This window comes from Archocentrus centrarchus, chromosome 7 (assembly GCF_007364275.1).
Source record: "Archocentrus centrarchus isolate MPI-CPG fArcCen1 chromosome 7, fArcCen1, whole genome shotgun sequence".
Taxonomy (NCBI): Eukaryota; Metazoa; Chordata; class Actinopteri; order Cichliformes; family Cichlidae; genus Archocentrus; species Archocentrus centrarchus.
Genome location: NC_044352.1, coordinates 23061874 through 23081580, shown reverse-complemented (window position 1 = coordinate 23081580; position 19707 = coordinate 23061874). Strand labels below are relative to the sequence as shown.

The window sequence follows — 19707 nt, the reverse complement described above, 5'->3', positions numbered from 1 at the left end:
AAGGGGTATTTTGAACATAATAAGGGAGCATCTAGCCAAGGAAACCTTTAGCACTGCTGTATCCTGTTTTGTTATGTCTGCTTAAGTAAGATTGTCGAACAGGTCAAATTTAAACTTTATTTGAGTTATGTTCTTAATGAATATTTTAGCAGCATGCATTATGCATGTGAAGATGCACAACATGTATTGCAGAGATAATGGGAGAAATATTTATGGCATTTAGAGTGTGTTTGACCTTTCAGAAAGTCAAGCTTAATTCAGCCATGACTGGATCATTTCAATGTTACTTTGGGAACAAGATTTCACAAAGAAGGGATTTTTCTGATATATTTCCAAATCTTATCCAGTGAGAGAATATCTCAACTTCAAGAGAAAAAAAAAAATAGAGAATGTACCTGACATTAAGAATTTGGAGATAATAATAATGATGATAATAGTAATAAAAAGTCTAGCTTCCCGGTAATTCTTAGGGGATATGAGTGATTCATTCTGTTATATCCTGTATAAAACCTTACAAATACGTGTATGACAAATTGCACTTTAATGCTGAAGAGAGATTACAGTGAAACCTTTATTCATCCATCGAGGCTTTAATAAGTTCATGATGACACTCCACTGCAAATGCAGGAAGCAGGAAGATATTCATCCTTCTTTCTAAAAACTGATATTTTCCTGCTGCAATTTCCCCAAAAATCCAAAGGCATGCATGTTGCTTATAGATTTATGTTGTCTGTTGGATATAAAAGCAAGAAAACACATATTTTGATTATAAAAAAAAAAAAAATCACAAATAATCAGCTTTGAAATATGCATATCGACAAAAAATGTACAGTGAAAGAACAGTATTGGTAATCATAGGAGTGATTCTGTCTTCAATAAATATGACATCCTGCATTGTACTGTATATCATAAATGTGTAAACGTGCTACAGACATAGATGCATATCTACTATATGTGTTAGTTTTATCTGCAGTGTAAACAAAATGCATGTTTTGATGACTTTGTTACAGTACAAAACAAAAGAAAAGCAAACAAAAAACAATGTACAAAAACTGTGGCTGAAAGGTTAAAAACACTTTACCATTAATAAAAGCATCCAACTTTAAAATCTTACAATAATCATTTTTCTTACAGTATGTACAAAGACACACAATGTTTTTGTTTCTGTTAAAGGCTGTGGGCAAAACCTCTGCCCTCTTTTACACTTTCTTGCTTGAGTCATTTCTCTTATTTGGCTATTCGAGCTATACTGAATGTCAGGGAATCTGAATCTAAAAAGTGACTTGAAAGGATCTGAAGCAGAAGTAGTTTCAGTTGGAGCTCGGCTTTATACGGTCACAAGGACGGGTCCGTTGGGCTCGCTAACAGAGCCTCTATGTTTGCGTCCAGAATATTCTCCAATAAATGAGCCGTCCTCACTGAATTCTCCATCGCCGTCTGCGTAGTCAACCAAGCTGTCTCTGCTGACGCTGTCCCCAGTTGCATCATCTCCTTTCAGGGAACACAGGCTACTGCCCTTCAGCGGCTTTTCATCGCTGTCACTGTCATTAAGAAGAACAGAGAGGGACGGCTGAGGACAGCGGTGCAGTGCATAAAATAAACTCATTGTACAGCACATCAAACAGATGTTTTGAAAGCAACACGTATCGCCTTAAGAGGCCGTCTTTGACACAAGCACGCGCTGCACACTGCATGTATTTCACATAAAATTAAAAGCTACACACAAACACCAGCAAACAGAGTATTCAGCACATATAGAATGTCAAATGCTTGCTAAGGGAAACACAGGCAAGTTCTTATGGTTTCAATACATCACTAGAGGCAGTAGGCAGGGGTGGATCCAGCGGCTGCACAGCAGGAAAGGGAGCACAAAGGAGGCAGGAACGGGTTGCTACAATCACTTCACTAATTGCTAATTGCCAGGGCTTCAAGACCAAAGGCAATTTCAAATCTCTTTAGAGCCAGCAATGGAAATTGCCAGAGAGCAGTGAGAAAGAAGCCGAGTGGGAGGTGTGTGTGTGTGTGTGTGTGTGTGTGTGTGTGTGTGTGTGTGTGTGTGTGTGTGTGTGTGTGTGTTGGAGTGGGTTGAAGGGTGGGGTGGAGGGTGAAGGCTGAGATTGAGAAAGGGAGACGGAAGAGAGGGGTGGAGGTGGGGCATATGCAATCCCAGACAAACAGCCTGTCATTCGAAGTATTCCCAGGGGCACACACTCCGGGTGAGGAGATTAGATGCCAATTTAAGGCTGGGCAACTGGCCAACTTGCAGGTGTCTTACTACGAGACTTGGGGGTCACCTCAAAGCACTGAGGATATTTTTCCTCCCTGTCTTCCTCTTCAAATTCCCTAAACTATCAGTGTTTGCTAACACATCTCTCTCTCTCTCTCTCTCTCTCTTTGTATTCATAACACAGAGCGACTGCATTCACAAATGCTCAGGTGGCACATGCACAATGGTGCCATTTGAGCCATATTGTAGTTGACACCTGTGTCAAATAAAAGCTCAACATTTTGAGCAGGATTTTAGCGCAGAGACCAGGTTCAAGTTAAGATTATAAAATGGGTCTCCTTCACAGGGGTTTTTTAATGACCAATCTTATCTATCCGTTTTCATGAGGCCGTTTACAATGCAAGCCACATAAGGTCCGCATTTCAGCTCTTATCAAACCTCCTTTCTCTGACGACTCCAGAGCGCTGCAGATAAGTGGCTGTTATCTAAGAGCAGTGGAATGCCACAGCCGCTGCAGCCCGCCCACAGTGACTTTGAATGCCATGATAAAATGGGGCTGAGTGCTTTTGAGCCCCAGCTCACTCAAAAGCTTTCCTTTAGCCTCACATACAGGTGGATATTGGGGAAGGGGGGGGTCGCTGGGCAGAAGGTAATTAAATTTGTCTTGCCATTGACCCATGCTGACTTGGTTTGGTGGCAGGGGGCGGGGGAAGCAGCGAAACTTCAGGTGCAAGTTGTATTTTTCCCAATCCTGAACCTAAAGTTGTTTGTATTCTAGTTTAAAGGTGTCTGGAGAAATAACTTCCCCCCCATCTGCTGCCTTCTCCCAAATTGCACATAAAAATATGAGAAATGTGAGAACATGAGAGCTTTCACCAGGCTAAAAAAAAAAAAAAAGAAAAGAAAAACATAAACTAGCTGAGGGAAAAATTGCATCATACGCTTGGCTAACAGCCTGCTCCACCCATGACACCTGCTGTTCTTGCAGTGGACAGAGGGGCAAAGCAATAGAGGGCTGTCTACAAAGACAAATCATGTGAAGCATAATTACCACTTGTCAGCTCCCCAGACACGTGGCATACCGGTGGGTGGTCTATTGCCTTTAGAGATTCAAAGGGCACTAGAGAGCCCTGAATCCAGCTCTAAAGCCAGGAAAACAACATCATAGTAAGGCTAAGGGCACTCTGGGGGGACAGTAGTCAGAACAGACTCATGAAACCAACCATGAGAAGCATTCTAAACAGATAGTTGCAGCAAAGCATCTGCACTGGCTCACAGACAAACACCGGGGCTTCTCGTGCCTGGTGAGCTCCGAAATAAACTTCATCAGAAATAAATTCAATATCACAATTTATTTATTTATTTATTTTTTTTTTTGCTAGTTCTTTCCTCAGACATGTAAAACAAAAAAAAATCACTGTTTCTTTACTGTTTCATCAGAAAATAGCAGCTAAAGAGTGTTTGAATGTCATCTCAGCACCTACACTGCTAAATGATCTTCATACATGTAATGTATATAGAGCCAGTTAATGTATATATACAGTCACCAGTGCAAAACTACTGTCAGGACTTTCTTCAGAGATGCAGGAAGAAATTAGTGACTCAAAGGTGTGGACACGGTTACAATATATTGCCAGAAGTATTCACTCGTCTGCCTTCACACACACACACATGAAACTGAGTGGCATTCCATTCTTAATCCATAGGGTTTAATATGATGTTGGCTCATTCTTTGCAGCTTTAACAGCTTCAACTCTTCTGGGAATGCTTTCCACAAGGTTTAGGAGTGTGTTTATGGGATTTTTTTTACCATTCTTCCAGAAGTGCATTTGTGAGGTCAGACACTGATGTTGGACAAAAAGGTCTGGCTCACAGTCTCCGCTCTAATTCATCCCAAAGGTGTTCTATCAAGTTGAGGTCAGGACTCTGTGCAGACCAGTCAAGTTCTTCCACACCAAACTCACTCATCCATGTCTTTATGATCCTTGTTTTGTGCACTGGTCTGCAGCCATGTTGGAGCAGGAAGAGGCCATCCCCAAACTGTTCCCATTTGGGAGCATGAAATTGTCCAAAATGTCTTGGTATGCTGAAGCATTAAGAGTTCCTTTCACTGGAACTAAGGGACCGAGCCCAACTGAAAATCAACCTCACACCATAATCCCCCCTCCACCAAACTTTACACTGACACAATGCAGTCAGACAAGTACTGTTCTCCTGGCAACCACCAAATCCAGACTGGCAAACAGAGAAGAGTGATTCATCACTCCAGAGAACACGTCTCCACTGCTCTGGAGTCCAGTGTCACTGTGCTTTGCACCACTGCATCCGACACGTTGCATTACACTTGGTGATGTAAGGCTTGGATGCAGATGCTCGGCCATGGAAACCCATTCCATGAAGCTCTCTATGCACTGTTCTTGAGGTAATCTGAAGACCACATGATGTTTGGAGGTTTGTAGTGATTGACTGCAGAAAGTTGGTAACCTCTGCGCTCTGTGCGCTTCAGCATCCACTGACCCCGCTCTATCATTTTACATAGCCGACCACTTCATGGCTGATTTGCTGTTGTTCCTGTTCACGTTGTTATACGACTAACAGGGGTTTCTTTTTCAGAGTGCAAAATTTGGGGAGGAGAGTGTTTAAATGAATCATACAAATGTGATTTACTAAGGTTTACAGCGGGCACTTTACTGCACCACCACTGAACACCGAAAAAACATGTCTTATCTTGCACCTGATCGTGACTGTGACAGTTTCCACTAAGAGTGTTAATTTATTTGGAAAATCAGGGGAAGACATTATGAGTAGGGAGTGGTGGATCACTAAAGCTGCGAGAGCGTTGTCAGAGCTTTGGCTCTGTCCTTGACCTGACTGTTTGGAGTTGTGCCCCACATATTTCTGGTCCTCAATAATACTGCATTTTTGATGCAACAGAGCAGAACTTAATGTGGAGTATCGAGAGAAGGAGAACAGCTGTCCAGTAAGAAAAACAACAACAACAACAACAAAAAATACATGACATGCAAGTAGCTTACAGGTAGCTTTACAGCAATTTATATTGGCCCTGTAATAGTGGCGACCTGTCCACAGTATAGCTTGCCTCTTGCCCTATGACAGCTGAGAAAGGTTTCAGCACCCCGTTAAAAAATTGGATGGATGGGTAGTCTCAGGTATATAGGATTTCACATTGAAATGTCAAAACCTTTATTAAGCTCAATCAGACCTGAAGCATGTTAATATTCTTGTAATTTGTTTGTTCCCACAGAGTCAGATTCCTTTAGTTGGCTTTAATAAATAGCTGCAGCCTCATACAGCATGCAGAAAATAAAAATGGTGATGCCTACTCTGGATAAATCCTGCGCTCCAGCTGAGCGATTTGTTTTATATAGAGAACAGATACTACAACCTCCAAGACCCCACACAGCGTGCATTCGTTTCCACGAGAAGAGTTTCCACTGGTTCCAGAACATATAGATTCTTTACCAGCTTTCTCAGGAAAGAAACATAAATGCTTTTTTTTGTTAGTAGATTTCTCGCTCCTTCATCAGGTCTGCTCATTTTTTTGACCTGCTAATTTATGCAGCTCTTGCTAATTTGTGTTCATTGCCAAAGTGAACTGATTGCATCTGTGCATTTAGTAGATTGCCCGCAACACTCTTCACTCCCACTGGCACTTTTTTTTTTACAATTGCAACATCAAGCTAATCTGCGCCACTTACTAAATCTGGCCCATAATATAAAAACAGGGTCATGGGCACTGGACGACGCATTAGTTCCTGTTAACAGAATCACAGTCTTGGCAAGAAGCACAGGAACGCAACTGGCGGCAACCACACAATTGTGAGTAATCATGTTCTGAATAACACGAGGACGAGAAGAATGAAAGCGGGCAGAAGAGGCTATTTTAGGTGCTTTCTGCACAAACAAACACACCATTGTCACAGTTGCCGCAATGCTGTCAGGCAAAATAGGATTCGGTCGATTCCCCAAAATTATCAGCTAAACAATGCAAACAATGGAAATTCAACAGCTATTATAAAGTACAACAGCTGCCTGCTTCAGGCTCAAAGACCTGGTTTTTCAACCATATGTCATTCTTAGTTTATTCCTGCGTCACTGAATGTAAGATATTTTCCATCAGCAATTATTGTGCATCCAGGATCTCTGCGTGTGCAGTGGGAAGTTTCCTCTATTATAAAACTCTATTAAAGATATTCTGCTGAATACATTGTGTTTAAACATATTTAAGTAAATCTACTTCTATCAAGTTCCCAAGTAAGCAGAGGCACTACAGCCAGCAAGGAGAACTCTGTCATCTTCATCTGTCTATAAATCCTTTCTGGCCCTTCAGCTTCATTTGAAGCCCATGCAAATGTCAAGTAAACAAACGTGTTTCGCACATCCCTACCTCCAGCCCGCTCCACCTGCAGTCAGGGGTGTTTGTTCAGTTTTGCACCTGAGAATTTTCATAAGGGAGGGCACAACGTACGGACATTGAGAAGTCTATGGAATAATTTGAATTTGAAGTAGGGAAGCAGTGTCCAAATATGCAAAAAAGGAAAATACAAACACATACACACACACACACACTAGCACACAAAGTGGCCTACTGATGCCTAAAGCAACAACATGACTTAAGCACTTTACAGAAGGACACAGGCACATCAGCGGGAGCAAAAGAGCATAATTCCAACTAAAAGGGAACGAAGCTTGAGCTGTGCGTTAACCACTACTTTTAACTTCATCGTGTGATTACCTAGCCCATTAAATGATGAGAACACTGGCTTCTAGGTTCATCCTGGTAAAGCTCATGAATGTGTGGTTTGCTTTTAGGGTGGGAGGGAAAAACATCATGGTGACACATGACAAAAATGTATTTTTCAGCCAGAAAACATTTAACATATGCTTGGCACATTCATTTTGCTACAACAGAGTTTATGTTCAGGCAATTAAAAATAAAAATATTTCTCATCAATTTTTGGCTCACAGAGAAGGAGTATAGCTCACCTGTATCCAAAGGTGTCATCATTCATTCTCTGTGACTCCGTGTCAGGCTGGAGATCTTCCTTTTCTTTCACTGCAAAGAGGGCAGGACAGACCGCTGTTAAAAGTGCAGCACTTTCATACAAAGATGCAACCACATTTTCTTTACCATCCTACAAAGAGAAATAACTCTGGCAGCAGTACTTATGGAAAGCACAGAAGAATCAAAACTGAACATTTAAGCTTAAAAGAGCCACAGCAATATGCAATCTCAACTTTTGCATGAGATGAGTGTACTTTATGTAAGTCATTCAGAAGTCAGAACCAAAACCATCTGAGAACAGCTGAATCTCTGTAAACATTACATTACAAGTCTTTGCATGGAAGGCCTCTCTTCTGTGTGTCTGCACAAAGTGCTCGATGTCAGCTCTTTGTGTAAATATGCTGTAAAAATACCAGTTGCATTTGAGAAAGGCAAAAGAGGGGGTTCCATGAAAAGAGCTGGATGGGCGGGGGGGGATCCAAAGGAGCTGATGAAAAATTCAGTGCTTTATGTCAAAGCTACAGCAGGCAAAGAAGTGGAGTGGGGAGAAGATGGGAAAGCATGAAGGTTGAGAGGAAAGAAAGTGAGTGAACAGACACAGGCCATTGTGAGACTGAATTTAACTCTCATACGTGGCAGCACAGTAGTGTGAGGGAAGAGCCAGGAAGGTCTCCACAGGTGAACGGAGGAGAGGAGTGGAACAAAGCCAGCTGATTCTCACTTGTCTGTCCTGACAAGGTATAAAATCAGAGGTACCGAGAAACTAACAGGGCTGCACAAATTATTTGTAGCTTGTAGTCGGCATGCACAGGTGACCCAGATTACTGAGCAGGTTTGAGGTTAGGGTTGAGGCCCAAGTCATGTAAAAACTAACATCCTGACAAATTGGGAGTGTTTTTTTTTTTTGTTTGTTTTTTACATTTGAGGATTTCTATTTTAGTTCACTTCCAAGCAAAATGACTAGTGGACTCAACCCTAAAGACTAACTGACCTTTTTCCATGGAGAGCATGTCTTGTCGCCGTGGCGGCGGCGTACCTGCATACTTGCCACCTTTGTTTTTCCGCAAAAAGCAGGCAATAAGCACAACAAGGATGAGTAATGCCATGGCGCACATGGTCCCAATGATCCAGCCATGGGTTGAAAATTCACTCCTCTGACTCTCCAAACCTGAAAACAAAAATGGCAAAGAGAAAGAGAGAAACAACTTTATACACCAGTCTATCAGATCATCCCAGTCCCTCAAGCACTCTTATACAACTTTATCTTTGATTAGAAAAAAAAAAAAGAAAATGTGATAAGCTGAGGTTTGATCTCACATTGACTTTTGACTCGCATTCACATTTTCATCATCTATAGCACTCTCCCTCTTCCTAATAACAATGTTAGACAGGAAGAAGTCAAACACAAAGGTGCAAGAATTCAAGAAAAAATGAAAAGGAATAAATGCACACATTCCAGACAGTCACTCAGCCGGTTTGATTATGGCGGCGGTGTTGTTATCACTAAAATCTACTGACACTGACAGTTTCCGCTTCTCTCACCTGTGGTGCGTGTCTCGATAACATCTTCGAAAATACTAGCGTTATCAAGCAGCCTCTTAGCCATGAGGCGTACAGTGTACACCGTCCCGGATTCGAGCCCATCGATTATGTGGAAACTTTGAGAAGCGTTTACGGCCTCTGAAATCCGCCAGTTCCCATCACCTACACAGCAAAGCACAGGAAGTGCACAAGCAGCAAGTCTGTATTAGCAGAGGAGGACGTGCTGCTGGAAAGTAATAAATGGTTCCCCAATGTACTGGTTGCATTAATGATTACTTAAATACATGTGAATACATTTAAAGGGAAGTGATAGAAGCAGCCACGGAGGCTTATGATATATTTTTAGATGTTAATATAAAACATTCTTAGGTATACCTGAACATGATGCAACCCAAAATTCCCATCAATGTTTAGCAAGGCGGGGACAGGAAAAGTAGCTTACGGTTATTCATATAAGCCACATAAAGCTGCAAGTTCCGCTGCTCTTCTCTGGCAGTCCAGCTGATTTTGGCAAAGGTGTCACTCACATAAGAGCTTATGTTCAACAGCACTGGAACTGATAAAGAAAGAAGAAATAGGAGGAAGAAAATAAGGAGGAAGGGAAAACGCAGACAGGCAGAGAGAAAAGGAGAGAGAAGGCAGGAAAAGAGGATTAGCAGAGGCAAACAGGATCCCCTGCAGCTTGAGAACAGTGCGTCTAGCAGAAACCCTTCAAGACGACAGTTCAAAAGGCAATTCCCGGCCCCAGACTTAATTGAGTGGAGTTGGATTTGAGCTTATCAAGGGTAGATATAGAGATCGTGGGCGGGAGTGACATCCAGTCTTCACTTTATGTTAAACAAAGCTGGCATTTCCTGGTGCCCCACCACCACCATGAGCAGGTATCAGAATAGATTGAAACAACTCCATGCCTCAAATACTATTGTTACTTGAAAGTTCAAGTGCATCAAGACAAGCTCGCAGGCTTAATATTGGCTGTGCATGTGTGAGTGTGAACTATATACCTAAAGGAGGATGAGTAGAATTGCCTGAGATAGAGCTGGGAACAGAGAGAGAGCAGTTGTAGCCTGGAATGAAAGAGAAACCTCAGATGTTAGATTCCTTCTACAAAAGCTGTCAAGTCTAATATATTGTGCAACAAGCGAGACTACATAAAGGCGGAATTTGTTAGAGCGACTGGGAAAACTGCATTAATGGCAGTAACTGCACAAGCACAGCGCAACTTATACAGCAGTAGACACTCTGTAGCTGCAGCAGGGATTGAACAATAAATCTGAATTGCAAATTTAAACCACAACTGTCACTTTATGACAAGTGATTTGCACAAAGGAATGTCTTTCTGTCTTTCCCGAAGTGGTATACAGGAATCACCAAAATTATATTTGTACAACTATAAAGGACGTGTTTTTGCTGAGGCTACGGAAAGCTACTCGCTACACCAATACGCCTACAACGTCGTCTGTCTCTACCACCACTTCTATGTTGGCCAGCTACAGCAGCTGCAGGCGGTGATACATACTGCTCTGAGCAGGGGCCACAGCTGGAGTCTGGGACACATCTTCAGAGGGATAAAAAGAAATTGCAAAAGCCGAAGATTACATGTATATGAAAATCCTGCTTTAAGGTTTGTAGACCAACACAAACACACGCTGACACATTTACAGGGACACCGGAGAACACAAACACAACCTCTTGTGTAGACCTGCATAAGCTATTTGTAAGTGTTGCTTTCAATTTGAAGCCTGGTTGAGATCTGCACCACTAGAGGGCACCGTGCAATGAAAAGAGCGTGTGTGCGTGTGCGTGCGTGTGTGTGTGTGTGTGTGTGTTTATATCCAGATTTGAGCCCGCACACTGAACTTCTCTGAAAAGGCAGAAATTAATCAAGCATAATAGTCGACCACAAATAAATTTTCTGGTCAGGAATGTAAGTAAATAACTGTAATTTGGCATCTTAATAAAAATAAATAAATAATATGCTGTACTATTTTTTTGTAAAGCAATAAATTTGAAAATTAATGGATAACAAAAATAATAATATTTTAGTACTGAAAATATCATTTCAATTAAACAGCTTGCACATACTGGTGGATTAATCATTACAGAAACATAAAAGGTGATTTTTGGTAATTACCAATACTGTTAATTTAGGGAAACTGTGACCTAAATATGTGCTAGATATTTGAGGTTTGGCTCAACATCACCAATTTTCAAGGTGCACAGAGAAAAGGATAAATTCTGGAGAGGTGAAAAGCACCACCAGTACCACCAGCAACACTGGCAAACTATATTATTATAGCTAGCAATATAGTTATTGGGTCATTTAAATAATTCAAATAATTTTTGAAGTTTTGCACCTTTTCTTGTCTGAAAAGCTGTGCTGTGTCATCAGAGCTGTTTCTTGTTATATGCAGACTACACAGATGCGTAGGTTCCCCACAGCTGCTAGGAGGACCCCAAGGCTCCGAGCTCAGCCTCAATATATTTGGAGAGAATAAAAATGACCTGTCTTCATTTGTAGCCAGCTAAGCTCCTTTGTGTGTTTAGTGAAGCACTCATATGCCTAATTATTAAATGTAGGATATTACCTAAACTAAGCTGCAAAGAAAGGGAAGCAGTAGCTCGTGTTTGATGGGTAATCAATTCAAAATAATCATCATCAGGCTGCTGTGCAATGACTGACATGCCAACATGTATGATGGGATGACCATCAGCTGCATGTCACATCAGGAGGAGAATAACAGTAGCCCAAGCCAGTGATACCTACCTAAATAATAATAAAATAAATAAATAAATACATTTTTAAAAAGCCAGGAAGCAGGAGTTTTGTGGTTGATGACGATTGCGTTCACAGTTACATGTAGTTTCCTTTAAATTAAAACATTGCTCTTCCTCTGGTTTTATTATTTGCCCTTTAAAATATATGCTTGTTTGTTGCATTTTAATATGTAATGTTTTCATCTTGTGTTGTCATGTGCACATTCATTTGGTTCCTGGTTACAGTTTCTTTCCAAATAATGGTTTAATTTAGTTTGGCTTCATGTGGACATCAGTCCAGTTCACTTGTTTCCTGTTTTAGGTGGGAGCAAAGATCATTTTCATGTTGTGTTTCATGTTGAAGAACTTTGTTTCCTTAATTTAAAATGAACATTTTGGCATCTGTTGTATTTATGGGCATAGAGGAGCCTTGCAGTTTACCTTTTATCATAATTTTCTGCAAATACATAAACTGCTTGGATCAACTTGAGATTGTGAATTTTAGACCCACAGATTTAGCCTGTTCTCATCTAAAAGTGGAACAGACTGATGCACTGCCACAGATCACCTTAAAGACCCCCCCCCCCCCCCCCACCCTAGAACACCAAACAGCCCTGTGTGTTTACATTTTTCATAGTTACATTCATTTAAACAACGTTTGCATTTATGATTAAAAAAAAAGGGTTTCATTACTTTTGTGAATCCTTTAGTTCTCACATCATCTAGTGTGAATCAAGTGTTCCCCTACCTGAGCTTTCCTTAAAAAATACGAGGATCCAGAAGCAGAACATTAGTAAGCAAAGGTTTAACAACATAACAAAAAAAATCTGGAGAGTAAATAGTGGAAAGCTGGGGGCATGTGTACATAGATATCTGAGGTATAAGTTTAGACTTTGATGGTGTTTCTAAAGAAACTTAAAGAAAATAAGTAAATACGTTCAAGCCATTAGCAAATTTGTTGCAGATAACAACTTAGGTCTTCAAGTGCCGTGCTGGGGAGCAGTAATTTAATCTCTAGAGAAGCTGGTTATTTTTGTGCGACTTTTGAGGCATATGCTCCTCCGTGCTTTTTGTCAAGTTTGTACCCTGCTTTATCTTTGCTCCTTTGTTATCTCATGAGACCTGATGGAGAAAAATAGATATTTTTCCACTGTGTGCCACACTGTTCTCAAGCTTTTTTTTTTTCCTCCCATTTTTTCCTGCTTGTGTTTCTCATGTTTCAACCTATTCTTTTTTCCTTCTATTTTTTTTCTTCTTTTTTTTCCAGCTTGTACTTCAAAAACTGGCATTGCAAGCTTTTCAAGCAAAGACATATGGATGCATACACAGGTCTGCATAATTGTTACAGTTCAGACATGTCACTCTGATTTGTCCAGAATATTTTCGAGCCAGGCAGCTGTTTATCCTAGCTAAATGGTGAGAGGCATTAAAAGCTTATTCAGTCAAAAAGGTGAAATATAAAAGGACTACTTCAGAGCCTGACCTCACTAGCTCACATGCATTCATTTTTTTTTTTTCACTGTCACTCCATCACTCCCCGTTAACGTCTCTAAATTCACTCTGCCCCTGCTTTGTGCTGTTGGTTTCCATAAATCTACTCCACTGCATTGTGACTAACATGCCCCGAGGACCGGCTCTCTCAGACAGAACTATTTTATCTCCGCATCGAGCCTCTACTCAACCATATTTACAAACAATGCATCTAATGGCTCTCAGGCCGGACATCCACCTACAAGATGTAGAGCTTCTCAAAGGAAGCATAAAAGCTTGGAAAGACTGAATAACTTTTGTCAAAACATGCAGAGCCAGCAAATGGATATTAAGTATTGGAGGGAGAAAGCTTATTCAAGATATAAATTAAAGCCGCCACCATCTGTGTAATATTTTGAATAATTAGTGAGCATTTTTTATATTGTTTTTAATGCTCCAGTGGGAGAATGATTAGGCTGAAGGGCAAACACAGAGAGGCTGATGCACTTCTACCTGACATCAAGGCTAAGGAGGTGACCTTTCTGGCTCCTGTGATAAATTTAGATTATATAACTCTAGTCAATTTAGTCCTTAACCCTCAGACTTTTGTCAGCGTGCAGGTATTGCTAAGTTGGCAAAGTGGCACCAAGTTAATTCCTGCTTTCATTTATAATCTGTTTAATCAAATTATTTATTTAAAAGAGCATTTAAAGGATAAAATATTTTCACAAGGTCTGCTGCCAGGCTCCAAAACAAAAATCGAAAAGAGGAACCACGGCACAGTTTCAAATGAGCTGCACTCAATATGCTCAGTGTATCCTTCAGAGTTTGTCAAACAGCCGTTTTGCTTTTAAACTCTAACTGGCTCAAGACTAAACTGCGGACTCTGAGGTTCACTCGGATCCTCTGCTGCAGGTTTGTTGAATATTCACAACCACTGTCATATGAAAGCTGGAGATGTACCTTTTTATATGCAAACTGGGGAAAGCATTTACAAGGAAATTAGGGAGGCAATTTCACTGAGCATTTTAAGGCAGCGGCTTGACACATAATTTGCCCGTTTCAGTTACAGTAGTTCCTTCATCTTCTATATATAATTTACAGACTGAGAGTGCTTGTAAAGATCTTTCTGTTTAGCATTTACTTCAGATTCAATACAACTTTTCTCATTAAAAATTATATGAGCTTTTAACTCTGGCTGAAAAATTTAATCGTCAAAACATGTACATAAATTTTAGAATATCTTAGTATGTGCCGTGCCCTGCTCTTCCTTTAATGACATTGTGTGCACTTGAGCTGGAGAGGACAAGCTTGTGCAAAAGCCTGACAACCTGGTATGATTTGATGTTCCAAAGAGCTTTTGGTCTTCTTTGGTCTTCAAGTAGCTCTTCAAAGCTTTGGGTTGTGTTTGGGTTCATTTTCCTGCAGCAGTGTGAATCCTTCGCCACAAAGATGCGAACCAGAGCGTGCAGCATGTCAGAGTGCAGTGCTACTTCTTCTGACTCGGGGTGGAGTTGATGCAATGCAGGTGTGGGTTTAATAAACTACATTTTCACCCTCTTTTCGCTTCATACATACATACATACACCGTTCTGATGCTGCCATGAATTTTAGACTGAAATTCATTAGTAAATGTCTTTTGTTTCCAGTCATCCACTGTGACATGCTGGCACATCTTAGCCCATCCCAAGTATTTGGCCTTGCTTCCCCTCCTGAGAATTGGTTTAGAGACACATTAATGATGCCCTGAGAGCACTACAAGAGCCTTCTCTTGATAGGACTTTTCTGATAGGAGTCTTAGCATATTTAGTATTCTGATTTTCTACCTCCTAGTGAACAAAGCTTCATGTATTGATCTTCTAACAGTGTGGTCTCTTTTTTTTTCCTGCCTGATTGTGTTTTGGATGCAACTGATTGAGTTCAGGCAGTGTTTTAGCCCCCTAGAAACATGCAGTTTTGTCATGATTTGATGCCCTCTTTGCTCAGAATAACAATCTGACTTCTGAGGCTTCTACTTAGTTATAATTCCATGTTTTCTGCTAACAAAATCCCAAGCAATCCAGCAGTTTTCTGCTGGACACTGGAGCCACAGATATATTTGTACATATTTGCCTCAGACAAGTACATCAAATCCACCTGAATATAAGAAGCACAAGCTTTTAACAGAAGGATTTGAGCTTTCGTTTGATTGCTGACCTTGAAACAGTAGCGAATCATACATTTTTCTGATATTTTCCTGAAAATATCACACATTTCTGTTGTGATCTCACACTTGTGGACTCTAAATATTATTGTATCCTATCTAACTACAGATGCAACATTATTACATTGCTACATTACTGATTCTTTGTGCTTGTTTCTAGTCAAACAAGCTCTCCTCAGTGAAGTTAACACAGAAGTTATTTTCTTTTTAATCTCCTTTCTAAGTTCAGTTATCTTGAGTATCAGCATCAGGAATGTCCCTTCTTTTAAACTTCTTTTAAAACACAGCTTTTATGTACAAAAAACTATGGTATGTATTCTTCAAAGGCTGATCAGTACTCACTGGAACTGTACAAAGTTTTTAATTCGTGGCCTTAGTATTAATGTTTCTACCTTGTATAAATAATTGCATCATAGCACTGTTGTGTTACATCTGTGGGACTTTCATGTCTTAATGCAAAAGACATCTCTTCCGCTCACCTGCTAGAGTAACTGTTCTGCTCTCCTGGGCTTGTGGAGGTCCACAGCCTGCTCGAGTGCAGGCCCTGAGGTCAAAGCGATAAAGGCTGTCCTCCTTTAATCCCTGAAGTGTCCACTGGGTGGTGTCAGCCTCGGTGATGTTGATCTCTTTGGAATCAATCACCTCGAGTGCCGTCTCGTTAACTATAGATGAAGAAGAAAGATGCCACGTCAGTGCACGTGCTGTGAGTGAGCCTATGATGTATTGACACAGACAAAGTCATCACAGCTGGGTCATGTGGGAGGCACAGCTATAATGAGGGTCAGTGGTCGAGGGAGGGAAAAGATGAAGAGATTTTATGCTGTCTCATGCAGAAAGTGAATATAGCAGATACATGTTGTGACAGGTAAGCTGAGGAGGAATACATTATGAAGAAAGGCGAGAGAAGATGAAAGGGGAAAATAAAGAGCTCAAGAGGAGGAGGGGGTGTAAACAAGTGGCAGTGCACCGATAAAAAGTGGAGGTGGAGGAGATGAGGAAAATGAAAAGCAGTAGGAAGTGGAAACTGAGCAGAGACTATGAAGGAAAATATTTAAAAAACCTGTGTAAAAGGAAAAAAAATACAAAAACGAGAGATGGGAAAGAAGACAAAGAGGGGAAAGAAAACACAAGGATGCAGTAGAAGGAAATCAGAAGAATTACAATCACAAGAGGCATAACATATCACCAAATATGCATTATAGATCAAAGTACAGTATGTGTGCACTGCTGAAAGCAACACCTCTCTTGAAACCCCCCTCAGTGATGCCATTAGTGTGCCAATGCTGAACTGCAGGTGAGAGCTGATGTGCCAAGCCCGTTGTGCCACTTTGGAAAAACAACGGTATTTTTTTGCAGCAGAGAGCCTGGATATTTCACATTCCTGGCAAGAACAGGATACTCAGGCTGCACATACAGTGCAACATATATAATTTAATTCAAAGAAACAAAATTTTAATTTAAGTGAGATGGTGAATCAGCTAAACTAAAAAAAAAGAAAAAAAAAACACCCACAGATTGCGGTGTGTGGGAATAACTGTGTAAAGTCTTACATCTGATATGGGAAAAAAAGGCAGAAAGAGAGGGACAGAGTGTATTGAAGAGCTGGCCAGACTCTGTGGGTGCTGGTGGAGGCGGCACAGGGCTGTCTCTGCCTTCACATTTTACACAAAAGACTTCAGAAATGTCAGCCAACGAGAGTGTAGGCTTTGAAAACAGAGAGTGTAATGAAAGCCCCTCACTCACTTGTTCGCTCTTACTGTACTCAAGCATAGAGGTGCTTTTTTTTTTTTGGCAAGAAGAAAAGCTTGTAAGTGATAAATGCAAACAAATAAAATAAAAAATTAGCACAAGCAGCACAAAGGGCACTGGTTTAAATGATTCTTTTGGGAGAAAACCTGCAGGAGGATTTGAGATAAGAAACACTGAAGAAAGTGTCAAGCCACAAGCTAAAGTAGCCTGAAATAATTAGACAGTTGCAGACGTTTGTGGAGTGTTCAGTGTTGCACAGTGCCACCTACTGTCTGTTACGATAACACACAATATTAGAGGAAAGAGGTGATGTGCAGATGATAGTGTGTGCAACATGTTTTCATGTTTTTCAAATAGAAATCAAACCTCCTATATGTGTAAATGTAAGCTGTAGTATCACATATCCACCCCCTTTACACTGCCTCCCTTCTTAAATAATCTTTTCTTCTCTTGCTTCCACTTTACTAACGCTGCAACTGCGCGACTGCTTACACTTCGCCCACTATCACACTACAAACCACTGAGAGAAATCTATTATAATAAAAAAAAACTCATATATGTTCAAAGGTCTACACAAATGAAAACACAACAACACAATGTGGCGTGTTTACGTACTGAGGTGGTACTGCAGGAGATAACCAGAGAGGATGCCATGTGACTCCAGCGGTGGTGACCATTCCAGCCTAACTGAATCTTTCTGGGTGATGGAGGAAGTCAGGATGGGCACTTGTGCTGGAACTATACAAATGATAACATGTACGAGTCTCAGTCTGTTTTACTGTTAAATTATAACTCGGATGCTTGAATCAAGGCATTCATATTTCTCACAAGATAAGCATACATTTATTTAATTTTTTTTAATGTGTGTGTGTGTGTGGGGGGGGGCTGATCTAAAACAGCTTTGCCATTTCACAAGGCTGAAATTCTTTGGCGTTGTCTTATTCATTTTAAAGCTGGATTAACTTTTTTGCAGTTTGCCACCCGCGTGCATAAATGCCTGACGTCCAAGCGTGAGTTGTTTAGTGTATGCGAGTACAGCATCACCTCACCTCCCTCTGGGGTATTGAAGGTCACTGGATCACTCTTGGGTCCATTGCCCTTCTTGTTGAAAACATGGACCGTGAGTTTGTATTCAGAGAAAGGGTCGAGGCCCGGCACAATGGCATGACTCCTGTTTCCACTGAAGGACATAGAGTGACGCACATCTAAAATCTTGTTGGGATTCAGAAGGCTTCTTCTCCTCACCCAGTGAACCTATGAGAGGATGGAATAATAACCAACAGGAGAGACAATCAAGTAGCTACTTTACACACATCTATTTGTCACTCTTTTACTTTATCACCATACTGTCTGCATACTTTTAAAGAATATTAAAAAAATACCTAAATTTCTCTGTGTCCTCGACATGACAGTATCATTCCACCAGAGAAACTATGCTTTTGAGAAAGCCAACAATTGAGGAGTTCCAAATACCAATCCAGAAAAATGCACCGCTGTTTGAAGTTTCTCTGCTGGAACTGAAAATGCAGGGATGTTTGAAAAGCTGACGACTTACATTATAACCCCCCAGACGACCTCGCACCGTGGCGGGTGGAACTGGGGTCCAGCTAACTCTCAGAACAGTGGTGTTGATCACCTCCACAGCAATGTCCCGTGGTGCTGCAGTAGGAACTAAAGATGGGAGAGGAAGTTCAGAAATACAGATGCACAGTGAATGACAGACCTTTGTCCAGACCTTTACACACCATATTGACAAAAACATGTCTGCAGTTACAGTCAGTCACAAAATACAGAGGCTGAGGGATAGCGCTCTGTTGCTTGTTCAATCGATAAATGAAAACACTGGTGCTGCTATATTAAACCGAGAGAGTGCAGAGGAAATAAACTGTACTCAGCTACACACCAAATGAAGCAAATTAGCTACGGAAAGCAGGGGAAAATGCAAAACCAAACACTGTAAATGTTTTCTGCTCTATGCGTTACAGTAACGACAGAAGCAAAAGGCAGAAGCACAGCAGACACTTGAAAGAGAGGCAGCCATTGTGCCTCAGTGGGCCTACAGCACAAAGCGTGTTGTGATCTGTCAAATCCCCAACAGCTTCTAAGACAGAAGTGGAAATTTGACATCCCTTTCCTCTACAAAGGTTATCTGCCACCTGCTAGCAGTGGTGTTTTTTGTTTTCTTTCTTTCTTTTTTTTTTTTTTTTGCAGAGGGAAGGAAAAGTCACTACTGCACCACCTGCACGGGGTTAAAACCATGGGCAAGAGGAAGGAAAAAAGAGATGAACTTAACCTGACACATTTTCCCGCAGACAATGCCAAAAGACAACTGAGAACACGGTGAGAAATCATAACACAAGAAGTTCAGAGTCAAAAGCAAACCAACAGACAAACATGCTAGTTCAGCTCTGGGGTATTGTTGCAATGAAGTCAGTTACAGGTAATTATATCACACGCTGAAATATTTTTAATGCATCCAACTCACAATCTTCCCCAGAGTAACCTGTAACAGGCTTAGGTTCTGGCCCCCAGCCGTAGCTGTTTCTGCTCAGAATTTTTATCTCGTAGGGGACAAAGGTGGGTGTGTTGTTGAGAAGAAACACGGATCTGTTGACCATGTGCTCCGTGAAGTTATCTTGCACTCCCAGTTGGCGGTACTTCACCTTGTACTCAAAGCCTGGGCCGTTGCGCTCAATAGGTGACAGTGGCTGCAATATGACAGCGTACAGATGA

The 19707-nt window shown here is 41.0% G+C and overlaps 1 protein-coding gene across 6 annotated transcripts in view; it reads right to left on the bottom strand.

The window, feature by feature from the left end:
* Positions 1–574: 574 nt before the first annotated feature.
* Positions 575–19707, bottom strand: part of chl1a (cell adhesion molecule L1-like a) — a 52196-nt gene continuing 33063 nt past the window's right edge. The window contains exons 19-30 of one of the 6 annotated variants that reach the window (XM_030733998.1): positions 19460–19682; positions 18530–18645; positions 18024–18228; positions 17590–17712; positions 15705–15887; positions 10315–10353; positions 9800–9862; positions 9238–9351; positions 8796–8957; positions 8245–8421; positions 7235–7304; positions 575–1541 (exon numbers count right to left, since the gene is read on the bottom strand). In XM_030733998.1, the coding sequence (XP_030589858.1) occupies positions 1328–1541; positions 7235–7304; positions 8245–8421; positions 8796–8957; positions 9238–9351; positions 9800–9862; positions 10315–10353; positions 15705–15887; positions 17590–17712; positions 18024–18228; positions 18530–18645; positions 19460–19682 (1689 nt within the window). In that variant the 3' untranslated portion in view covers positions 575–1327. The remainder of the gene's footprint in view (positions 1542–7234; positions 7305–8244; positions 8422–8795; positions 8958–9237; positions 9352–9799; positions 9863–10314; positions 10354–15704; positions 15888–17589; positions 17713–18023; positions 18229–18529; positions 18646–19459; positions 19683–19707) is intronic. The other 5 variants (XM_030733999.1, XM_030734000.1, XM_030734004.1 and 2 more) reach the window with 5 other exon arrangements.